This window comes from Mixophyes fleayi, chromosome 7 (genome assembly GCF_038048845.1).
Source record: "Mixophyes fleayi isolate aMixFle1 chromosome 7, aMixFle1.hap1, whole genome shotgun sequence".
In the NCBI taxonomy this organism is placed as follows: Eukaryota; Metazoa; Chordata; class Amphibia; order Anura; family Limnodynastidae; genus Mixophyes; species Mixophyes fleayi.
In genome coordinates this window covers 99,534,352-99,546,898 of record NC_134408.1, presented here as the reverse complement: position 1 = coordinate 99,546,898, position 12,547 = coordinate 99,534,352, and the positions used below count along the sequence as shown (strand labels likewise).

The 12,547-nt window shown below is 40.2% G+C and overlaps 1 protein-coding gene across 2 annotated transcripts in view; it reads right to left on the bottom strand.

The window, feature by feature from the left end:
- NRP2 (neuropilin 2) overlaps positions 1 to 12,547 on the bottom strand; it is a 114,952-nt gene that overhangs the window by 67,710 nt on the left and 34,695 nt on the right. For both annotated transcript variants that reach the window (XM_075180197.1, XM_075180198.1), the window contains exons 3-4: positions 6,197 to 6,378; positions 124 to 354 (exon numbers count right to left, since the gene is read on the bottom strand). In XM_075180197.1, the coding sequence (XP_075036298.1) occupies positions 124 to 354; positions 6,197 to 6,378 (413 nt within the window). The remainder of the gene's footprint in view (positions 1 to 123; positions 355 to 6,196; positions 6,379 to 12,547) is intronic.

Here is a 12,547-nt window from a genome sequence, read left to right as displayed (position 1 = left end):
AGATGCAAGAAGTAAGGGAAGTAAGGGAAGGTTGGACATTACCACATTACTTCATTGCTATTAATTGAATTCCTCCTCATAGTCTTTTTCTGAGAGGATCTTTATACTTTCTCTATATCTTACCATTTGGAATGCCATCCCAGATGTGTAGCCAATCATATTTGCAGTCTCCTTCCCCAGCTTGAAGGGGGTCATGCTCCAGGTCAAAGGTCAGGAACTGCAGGATGATCTCCATCTTTGGCTTGGCCAGGATTGTAAATACACAGTCCAGGTTGTGTGGATATTTGTCTGGATAGCCTGGAGACTCAATGGTGCCATTAGTGTTGGTGAAGTTCCTTGAGCAATCTTCAGAGCCTACAATAATACAAACAAGGAAGTATTGACACAATGCTAAATAACCTCTACAACCTCCAAAAATCAACACATGCCAAGGATGTAAAGATGGTTAGCAGGATAATATATTTACATTAACTAGTCTATTTATCAATAGGAGAAAACCCCTATATACCACAAAAGCAGGAGTTTTTGTATCAATGCCCCTGTTGTTTAAGACTTTAACAAGGACAGTGACAGGTCATCCCAGGATGTTGTTCGCTGGGGTACAGAACTTTTTTTAATAGTTTTTTTTCTATTTGTTTGTTTACATTTTTTTATTGTTTATTTTTAACCAAACCTAGAACTGGAAGCCCAAGTTAAGGCTTCCTGTTCCACTGCGCCTGAAAGCCAGGTACGTGCAGACTGGCCTGGCGAGCGCTACAACTCTTCTTACCGCTATCGGCCAGTGTTACCAGGACTAAGCGCTGACAACACTGAACAGCGCTCAGCTGCCACTGTGATCATTTCTTGATAAATTGGCCAATGCAGGAATTCGCTTGTTGCAGCGATATAAAATCTTCTTACCGGACAACCCATAAATCTTTCTAGTTTGGGTAAACAACTTTAAAATTTCCAGGTATTGCTAAAATATTCACATTACGCTTCCCAAATGGAAAGGAGAGTTCATCAGAATATGCACAATTTTGATGTTCGCGTGTATTATTTCCTAGGGAATAAAAGTGCCGGAGAGCTATTCAGCGACTTTCTACATACTGGTGCAATGGGAAGTGCAATATAACTGAAGAAGCAAACCCTTAAAGATTTATACAGAATACATTTTCATTACTGCAAATTGGGAATACATTTCACAAACGTTTGACAGCTGAGACTTTCACATATTCTTACAATACAATACAGTCAAGTTCTCACAAAAGGTGTCAGTCCTTATTTAATAGATTGAATCTCTGGAGATCACATGCAAAATGTTTTTCAAAAGGTGACAAACATAAAGGAGAGGGAGATGGACAGTAGAAATGACTGTTGAGTTTCCAAGGATTAAAGAAGGCTCTCTGCTTGCCACTCAGCCAAAAACTATTAATACTCTATTAGTACCGACTTCAACAATGGCATCTATTGTATGGAGTTAGCAGAGGGTCTCGTTGTGTCCAGTATCTTTGAGGTGCCTTAAGGGGATGATATAGTAACTGCAGCAGTGGGCAAGCTTCCAATTCACATGTTTGTAATAAAATATGTGGCAAAGGACAAGAAGTGTACAATTCACAATCAGAATCCTATTTAGAAGCTTTTAGCAATGTCATATGTCAATGGGTATGGTATGGCAGTGTCATGCAAATTGGTGTTATGGAGGAAATTTTACTTTATTTAAAACAGAATTTATTTTTATTTTTCCAAATAAGCAATGACATGGAAAACTGTAGTAACAATGCCACCTTGGTAGCAAATAAATAGTAGTAGTGCCTAAATATAAAATAGAAATGTTTTGCACTACAATAGTTGAAGAAGGATCTAACTCTGAACAGTATGAGATCCTATTAATGCATTCCTCCCAAATGTCACTATTTTAAGCAGGGTAGTTCCGATCTGAGGGGACTGTCCTGCCCTCCTCATGACTTTTGCTCAATTTAAGGACAATTTGGAGATGCATTGCCACTAACGGGTGTCACTTCATTGTTGCATGTACCAGCAGTAGGTATGTGAATCATTAAAGTGGGATTTTTAGGGGAGGGGGCTAGGGGTGGCCCAGTGTGAACCGTATTAGTGTGTGCACGCCACCATATAGCAAGCACAGTCCTGAATAGTAAGAAATAAAAGTTGGGATGTATGTTAATGACTTTTATGTATAATAAACATTATGTATAATAAAATAATTTCTCTGTGGGTGACACTCCTCATACAGTTATAGAAGATAATATTAATTAAGTATTTTATTTTAATTGTGATAACTGGGAAATATTATTTATTTATTTTTTTTTTACACACCCTGGCCCTGAGTATCACTCAGCTCCCTAGGCGACACTATACTTGTAAATTGCAGCGATAACAGACGATAGAAGCAGTGATAGAAAATCTGTATTAGCGCCCCATAATAATAAATAAGGACCATAGAATTCAGTTAATTCGCAAAACAGAAGAGTGATTGACAGCCGAGTATTACTCATGATCTACACTGTCAGACTAGCTTTTGTATTCTGCAACTTTAGCCACCATTTGTCACAAGATCTTGTATAAGAGTGAAAGATATCCTTGGCTAACAGCTTTGTCCCCATACAAAGCAGAATTGTGTGAGCTGCAGTTTTATTTTGACACCTGGACCAACAAAACTCATTTACTGCACAATCAAAATGCTGCCAGGAAGCTTTCTTGAATATATTTATCCACTAACCTTCAACCTTCTGCTTACTATTCAAATATCCCAAGATCTCGCTTGTCTTCTATATTATGTGCATAAATATTTCACTCTGATACACAGCACTGCTGCAAGTTGGGTTAGTGCGGATATGCAGAACCTGTTCTAAGATTCCGTTCACACACACACACAAGCTTATACAGTACGGAGGACCCAAGACAAAAGGAAGATCACTGATACAGCACACAATCCAAATCATTTGAAACTGGCTACAGCTACATCTCTCTATTCTATCACACGGCATGCTGCTTCTTCTCCTGCCCGTATCTTGATGAGACAGTATATTTCTACAATTCTTGTGCCATACAAATGAGCCCAAGTCGTCTGATATTTTCATCAGCTATCTGCAAGCAGCACTAGCATTAAAAATGCATAAGCCAGAGGAGGTTGTAAATGTACCAGGCAAGTGGACAGGACAAATTCCTGGGCTGGGCTTAGATTCTCCTTTCAGCAGAAAGGGAGTAAAGAATTACCAAACCATCAACTGAACAATGCCCCACAATATGCTAGTGACTTCTTTATTCCATACACAATATGTGTACACAGTTGTCTTACAAAAAGCAATTAGTGCATCCATCTTTAGTGAGAATGATTTTGATTGTAAGAAGTGCTGAATAGCCTCTTTTAAAGCATAGCAGAGACAGTCTTTGTCACTTCCTCTTTGACCCCCCCGTCCCTGTTGCACAGCAGAGTCCCCCAGGAACACTGACCAGTTGACTTACAGAAAGAACAATGTCGCAGATGACTTTACATTGCGCATGCACAAACAGGGCACAATCTCCACTTAACCCCAGTTCCCTCAGCAAATCTTTGGAAAAATGAATTTGTGGCAGTCTGTATACAGTGTATACAGGCACATTAGGTTTCACTGAAGTGTTCAACATTTTCCCTTAACGTTGCAATCTCACTGTCTGTTTCTGAGCTTAGCAAATTGTGCAGTGTAACCTGTTATTTTACATTTTGGACAATATCATTCTTCATGTTCCTGTCCATTTATATCCCATTTGTGACATGAATGGAGACATTTAGCTAGAAGATGTCAATGTGACAATTTAGATGCTGCAGCGTGTCACTCTACTCCAGACTCCACATGTCCCGCAGATTCGCTATATAGTGCTGTATTCTGATAAGGTCAACCCTGCACACTGAAGACATTATTCCTAATGTTCATTTTATTCCTCCATTGTACACTATGGTTATACACAACTGAGCATGCACCAACCTGTCTACAATCAGGGGAGGGCTGGCAAATTGTAGCCTGGGGAGCATGACTCAACTCAGCAGCCTATTAGTAACATTTTAAAGGGGAATAAATGCAAGTGGCCCAGTGACCCAGCCCAAGGTAGCCTACTATGTGCCCGGCCTGGGGTCAGATGCCTCCCTGCCGCTCCAGCCCAGCTAGTCTACAACACAGTCAGTACTGGCTATGAGGTGTAAATGATCTTAGGTAGTTTACTCACCATTTGCCAACATTGTCTGCACTTGGTTCCTGTACATAAGACACTTCTCAGAAAACGCAAACTTACACTTTCTTTTGCAGGGTTGAAGTGGATGTATTGTAGACCTGAAGCTGAGTTTGGGTCTGAATTAAAGTTTTTCTTTTTACAGTCTCTCCTGCTTAGCCTGCTTTCTTGCTTTCATCTCTCTTGCCCTTGAGTCAGAGCTGGATTGTAGGCAGAGCAACAATTCTACAAACTAATTGGTTTCCTGCCACAAAAATGGCAACAATAGTTGGCTGCAAGATGGGGGGTTGACTGTGCAGACCAATAAGAAACCATATGTAGAGAGCCTGGGGCTTCCTAGTGATCTGCTTGGTCACACATTTATAGGTTGTCATAGAATCATGTAAAAATATGCGGTGGGGGGTTTCCTCAATTAACTTGCCTTGGGACCCCAAACATCTAAATCTGGCCCTGTTAGTTGTCACTTTATTGTTGCTTAATCACACCTCCCAACTGTCCTAATGTAACCATGGTAGTCCCAATTTAAGAAGACAATTGGGATGTTTGCCCCACTGTCAGGTGCTCCTTCAATCTAGGGGTGTTTAAAGGGGAGGGGAAGGTACAAGAGGGTGACACAGCATTTCAGAAGTGCTGGGCATGCCCCCCAGGAAATGTGGAATGCCCAAAGAGACATGGTCACACTATATGGGGGACCATTCCTCCCCTACCACGCTCCATCGAGAAGAGGCGTGTGCACACTGTCCTGATTAGGGAAATCTAAAAGTGGGAGATATGTGTTCTCATTTTTCTCTGCTTGTCTGTCTACCTCCCCAAGGTCTGCTTGTACAGTGCGTCCCTTCTCTCTGTGCTCACTTGCTTTTCAGGCACTCAATCCTCTTGCAGATGTCCAATCAATTTGAATATGAAACATGTGTGCTATTATTTTTAAGCTCAAATTTTACAAATGATTATAAGATGATTTCCAAACCATCGCTATTTATTTTCCCTTTGCCATATGTCAGAAAAAACGCATTGGCAATCTAGAGTATTAATCTTGAACCATTTGTAAAATACTCTTTATAGCGTATCAAAAGTGTATATATCTTAAGACTGCCTACCAAGGCTTGTATGTGTATATACACACATTGCAAATAACATATACTAACTCAGCAATGAACCCGTTCAAAGCCTACTAGCCAACAGCTTTGTTAGGAGGAATAAGTATGCTTCAAGCTGCCCCTGTAATGATTAATAGACAAAAGTGGGCAGGAGAGAGGAGGCTGTGGGTCTCAGGTTAGAAAACTCAATTGACCTTCAACACTTTGCCCTTGACTTCAATGCATCACTAGAATCATCACCTGATTGGAAAAGCAATAAAGTGGAATGTCCTAATGATCTGCACTGATCTAAGAGAATACTCAGCTGATCAGTTGCAGACTTATTTAAGGCTAGGATGAAGGCATAAGTAGTCATAAACAGCTATTGATTAAACATGTGCATCAATTTTAATCAAAGCAGTCTTTCTGGAAGAGTGATACAACGCTAGACTAAACGAAAGATGATGCACTTTTTACAAAGTGATGTATTGGTTAGGTAAGCACAATAGCATTTTGTAAGAAATGATTGTAATGGTTTTATTTACTCATAGCAAAGTATCCCCAATTTCCAAGAACTTGTAGTTTCTTTTTAAAGCAAACTACATATTTTAACAATATTAATGGTCAAAGTTCACTTTTACTCTGTCAAACGGATAAAACCATTTAAAAAAATAGGTCTCATGTGGAAGATTACAATAATTGTGGCTGTAAAGCACAAGACACCACAGTTGCTAATGAACCTTTAAAGGAGCTGAGAGGTTGATCAATATTTGCTAAATGAGTTTCGTTGGAGTGTGCAAAGAACTGTGTGGAGAAATGTTTAGTGTACATTAGTGTGAGTAGTGGTGATCAGACATCAGTAATTATCTTTATTAACACAGTTAGCACAAAGAGTTTATTTTTATAAAACTGACCTGTCTTGAAGATCTCATAACGTAGTGAAAACCCAGCACCTTGACGTGCATAATCGGAGATAAAACGGATGTAGATGTGTGAACCGGACGAGGTGATTGTAGATGGAGCAATGTTACCACAGTGTTTCCCTAGCAATTCCGCTGACTCACTATCTCCATCTCGGATTTCAATGAAATCATATCTGTGTAATGAAAAAAATATATATTAGAACATACAGAGCAGTTGATAATATTTTCACTCCTCTCAAGGTGGAATGAAACTTAATGGTTGAGCAAAATGTTTAGACATCATTGAAGACATAAATATTTACATTTTTAGATCTTAAGCGAGCCGCAGTTTCACATCCTCTTCTTACAACCTCTTATCAGACTCACATTTTTTGTCAGCCAGATAATATGCAGTGTTAGAATCATGATTGAAAAAATTGATTTGTCGTTACCTACCAGCAACACATATACTTACCCGCTGTCAATGCATTTCACATGCGGTAGTTAACGAGTGCTTGTACTTGGGTTGGTCAATGGGGGGGGGGGGGGGGTACTGTGCAAGCACATGGAGCAGGAAGGATTGAAAATTCAAACGCTCCCATCCACAAATGCTAATGGGTATAAAGCATGTCTAGTGCATACTTGCCAACTCTCCCGGAAAGTCCGGGAGACTCCCGAAATTCGGGTCAGTCTCCCGGACTCCTACGAGAGCTGGCATTTCTCCCGCATCCCGAAATTCCGTTGTTAAAATTACGCGATTCACCGAGAATCGCGTCATTTTGGCCCCACCCCACGACAAAATGTAATTTTACTTGTGTGGGCGGTGCCAAAATGACGCGATTCGAGGCGCCTTGCCCCTCCCGCCCATTAGTGACGCCCCTCTCCCGGACGTCGCCTACTGAAAGTAGGCCAGTATGGTCTAGTGATGCCAGTGGGTAAAGGCCCATGTTTTGTGTGCATACACATAGCCAGCTAATCACACCAGCTGCCCTATAAAATATCCACAAGCCTTTGTACAAATCATCATCATCATTTATTTATATAGCGCCACTAATTCCGCAGCGCTGTACAGAGAACTCATTCACATCAGTCCCAAATGCTCACATCATCAGCCGTGAAAGCTCTCCCAGTCACACGAACAGTATGTTTAGCTTCCAAACCTTCCAAACACTGGTGTTGATCACAGAAAGTCTTTCTGGAAACATTCACTTTTATACTTCCAAAGACATATGTTTTACATTGAGTGTCATGCTGGAACCAGTGCAGGAAAGAGCTGTACAAACTGCTGCATTTTTGTCTTTGATATCGTTTGGATGTCTTTCCTTTTATCACTGAGCATTTCAACAGAATGCTCAGTGAGCATTTCCTAACTAATAACATTCCCTGAACAATGTCTAGGAGGTCACTTCAGGATTGATATATAATAATATAATGACAGCAGGCTATATCTATACTATAGATAGAGCACACTGTATTAGTACAGAGTGCAATGTTTCAGCTTGTAGGGGTCCACATGCCAGTAAGTGTTCTGTTAGGGAAAAGTTGTGCTGTGTGAGGCTATAGAGACCTATTATTCACCGCATAGCAGACATAAGTATGATTTTTATCATTGCTTACCGCGGAGATAAAAATGTCACTTGTCACCTGTATCAAAAATTATCACAAAGGCAATACTAACCTGGAGCAAAGTTCACTTACCACTTTGCCAAGCCAGTCTCTGCAGTTGTACGCAAGTTTATTAACTGGCTATCGCATCTCATCGCATTATTTACAAAGGGTTCAGAAGAAATCACAGATTTTTCCTAGCATAACCCATTTGATGATGCTGAATCCAGATCCCATAATATGGGGACTGCCAGGCTATCCAATTTGCAAAGCAAGGTAGGTTAGATTTAATACACTCCTATGATACTAAATAATACATATGGTACATAATGCTGTCTATCGCAGTACACTGGACTAAATTAGTAGATAGAGCCCTCTGGGGTAAATTTATCAAGCTGCGGGTTTGAAAAAGTGGAGATTTTGCCTATAGCAACCAATCAGATTCTAGTTATCATTTTGAAGAATGTACTAAATAAATGCTAACTAGAATCTGATTGGTCGCTATAGGCAACATCTCCACTTTTTCAAACCCGCAGCTTGATAAATTTGCCCCTCTGTCTTAACTCTATTTTGTGGCCTGAAGAATAGTAGTATAAACCAAACATGGCATTTGGGGTATTTTGCAGGTGTTTATAAGTTAAGGTCACCTGGGAAATGAGCAGTTAATTAATTGGTTGTATATAGAGCACTATGATGTCTATATACCTATTTCCCTTCAATATACTTATGTTCTAGAGACCTACCTGCATTTCAAACCTTCCTGACGTCTCTATGGCTGCTCTTGTCAGTTGACATTGGCAAATATACAGAATAAATCCAGACCAAAAAAAAAAATGTTTAATGAATAATATATATGTAGACCTCTATGTACAGTAATCTAGATTTAATTAGATATTGAATGCTCTGCTAAATATTTACTTTGTGCTCACAAAGAAAATGATCTATAGACATTCTTTAGTGCTGAATAATACATGAAGTGTTATGCTGCAGAGGTACAGATTTGAATTACAGGAGTTAACCACACAATCTATCTCTAACCTGATGTGGGAGCAGGGGTTAAATCCTCTGACAAGTAAACTATGTCCACATCCCTTCCTACATCATCACTGCTGAGAATGACACGGTTACACCTTGTTAAGTGTCTTTCTCAATCACTCCCTGGCCTCTGTTGCTGTTTGTTTACAATGACAATGTCTTGTAAGACAACTGAACAGCTCTTCCTCAGTAAGGGTGGGCAGGAGAAACCCTACACCCAGAAAGAGTCTGCTCCTTTGCATAGGAATGGAGATGTGACTGCAGCCGTATTGCAGATGACAGAGCTGTGCTGTGCCCTGTGACTGTGGGTTCCTTTCACTCAGCAGCTATCTTCTAAGCAATCTCCAGGAAGATGAGTGATCTGCTAGACAGCTCAAACATTGTGGGAATATTCCTCTCCCCACTTGTACGTGCGCCTCGGGCATGAAAATAAGATGTTAAGCTGCACAGTGTATCCATCCATGGCACTTTTAAATGTTATTTTACAGTCTGCAAGTGAACATGCGCATAAATGTATAAAAATATGTCACGGTTATTATACACTGCACAGTCACAGTATTTTATTGTATGACTCTATTGCTTGCTAGCTCTAGAACATCTGCAGAATGTCACCCTGTAATATGTATGCTAGATTTAGAGGGCTGCCAACAAAATGTTTTTTGTTTGCTTTTTTTTCCCCCCATGGTAAAGAAAATATCCAACAGCACTGACAGCTGCGTATTTATAAATACAGATCGTAAGCTCTTTAAGGTAGAGGCCTACCGAAGCTGCGTCATGAATTAAACACTTTTTTAAAAAATAAATACAGTTAAATACAATAAAGAAATTAATCATCTTGTGCTCTTTCTCTAAGGGCCTTGTAAACTTGTATGGCCTAATGTAAATAAAAACACACATGCATAAACAGATCCCACAAATAATGTTAACATTGTGGTTAAAGTCTGTAATTGTTAACCCTACAATATCTTTACTAAGACAGAAGAAAGTGGCCTAGTAAAGAAGCTGATCTTTGTGTTTTTGGTTGGCGTTATAATGGGCTTTTATCCCAGATATTAGATTTTATCCCAGATTAAAACAGCTAAAAAAAAAAATCTTCTGCTAAATTGTATCGTATTAAATAACGATCAGTGGGTGGTAACACACATCCACCTAATGATGACTATCGCTAGATCAACTTGCCTACTCTCCCAGAATTTCCAGGAGGCTCACAAATTTCAGGAAGTCCTCCCAGACTCCCGGGAAGAGTAGGCAAACCTCCCGGACCCTGTAAAATACCGATGGGGCTTATTCACATCATGAAGCCCCGCCCCTGTATTCAATACCGTGAATTTTTGTATTTTATTGTAGGAGCGGCGCTATAGTGACATAATGACATCATCACGCCCCCTCCTACCCTCTGTCACATGATCTGTACTCCGATCTCCCGGGGTAGAGATTTAAAAAGTTGGCAAGTATGCGCTAGATATCGCTAAGGTAGCCTTCACCTGGGGCATCCGGCAAAAGCTTCCCTGCACAAAGCATGATAAAGCCTATTTAACAAGGACAGTGGCAGTGCAAGGGATTCTAGCTGTGACTTGTTAAGTAGTGTTTAGAAAGTGAAAATATGCAACTTCTTGGTTGCTATGGGTTACAGCCAGCTTTTTTCCTCTCCCGCTTTCACAATTTTTCCTGACCATGTGAACATGCTCAATCCAGTTCTATGTGCAACCTGCAATGTCCCCATGACCGCTCACTGCTAAGACAACCCAGTATAGACAAACACCCAACATATATCTACCAGCAACACACTAACAAATGATCTTACGGCTGAATCTTTTATCACTAATGTTGTTATTGTTACTCAGCAATAAATTAGACACTAATCCAGCAGTGATTATTTAGCTAGAAGTTACTAGGCAACATAACAAAAACCTTGAGAAAGTCAAAACCAGCCACCATGCACTAATTACATCTTCAGCAGTCTGACATGTAGTTGTCAGTGATAATTGATTAAATACATGAATATGCAATCATATACCACCCAACCATCCTGATTTAGGTGGTACAGTCCCGATTTGAGGCCTCTGTCCCACCATCCCGATTGGTACAGCTTTGGAAAGTTGAGAAGTATTCTGCTTACAGCTGCTCTGCATGGCAGGGAAGGGGTGAACAGGTGCCGGGCATACTGGTACACATGGCAATGAAGGTGTTTGGAGGGGAGGGTAGAACAGAGTCGCCAAGTGCTTCAAAAGCACTAGGCATGCCCCCGAGGGGGTGACCATGCCCCCGGGGTAGCGTGGCCATGTCTCTATCATGACGTGGGCACGCCACCCTCCTGTTGCTGCCTACCCAAATGTTGGGAGGCATCAGGCATGCAATCAGATCAAACAGGTTCATAAAGGTAAATGTTTTCCTTTGGGTTATGTCCTGCATGCAAAGGACCCCATAGCATTTGTGTGGCTTCTAAGGCTACAGTCACACCCTTTTAATATGTATTATGAAAGCATAGTAATGTGTCATTCTATAGCCATATCTTATGCTTTCATTATCTAGGTGAGCAATGCTCATATTAAAAAGATATTAGTTTTCGTACTTCATGCCATTGACCATATTATACTTGTGTGATGTAATATTAGGCTGGCGACATTTCCTGCTTCAGTTGGGCTCACTGGTACCGTCAGAAGATGAACAAAGGCCAGTACCAGTCCTCAGCCATCCACATTTTCCACCAAGTCTGATAATGATCTGATAGATTTCAATCAGATCATTATCAGGTATTAAACCAATTTTGGTGCCAGTTTCCTGGTATCACCGGATAGATCTCACCCCAGCATGTGATTACACAGAACTGACATAGAACCCACTCCAAACATAAACAAACAAATAGGTGTAATTTATATGCACACATACATTTAACTTAATAACATATAGATATATTCATTTCAAACATTTCAGTTACAGGAAAGTGGGACAAGTAGAGACAGGCAGAATTCTTCCTGTTTCAGCTTTAAATTCAGGGCTCTCTGATATTATTTCTTATCAGCTAGTGCCAGAGACAGGGAGGAAGAGAGATAAAGAGAGAAAAACTCCTGAATGAAACACATTGCACATGACAAGTTAGAATGTAAAAATGATTATATCGATGGATAAACAGCTATCATGTAACCACATTATTTAACTCTTTTATAGCGCCCATCACTGCTAGCTATCACACTGTGACCAGAGCAGGATCCTCTCATTGCCTGTTCCAAGGGTAGATTTCTCCAGGCAAGACATTCTATATCTGTGTCATGCTGAATGTTTGCAATGACTGCAATGTATGGGCCAACAAAGGAATACTTCTTAAATGCTGGGAGCTGCGAACGGAATGTAGTCTGTAGTTAATTTCGGGTTTTCTGAGAACTGTCATTCAGACATTATACACTTTAATTAAAGCTTATTTCTGTCCCTAAAATCATCTCTATAAATACTGTATGCTTAATTACAGTTTTTAATTCAGAGCACCAGCTTTGGAACATCCCTTTGCATCAAAGGAGAGGGCCTTAAATCAGCCAAAAGATGATTAGAAGAAGCAGTGCCACCTACTTCACCGCTTTCAGAAAATGGTCACTGAATAGATGCTGACAAATGTTTAAGGCCTGCTATTATATTGTTCTATTGTTTTTGGTGATTGGTAAATGCAAGTTGGGGATAGATAGATGCAGTCACAGTCAGACTATAACTATTCCTGTGTAAGAATGAAAG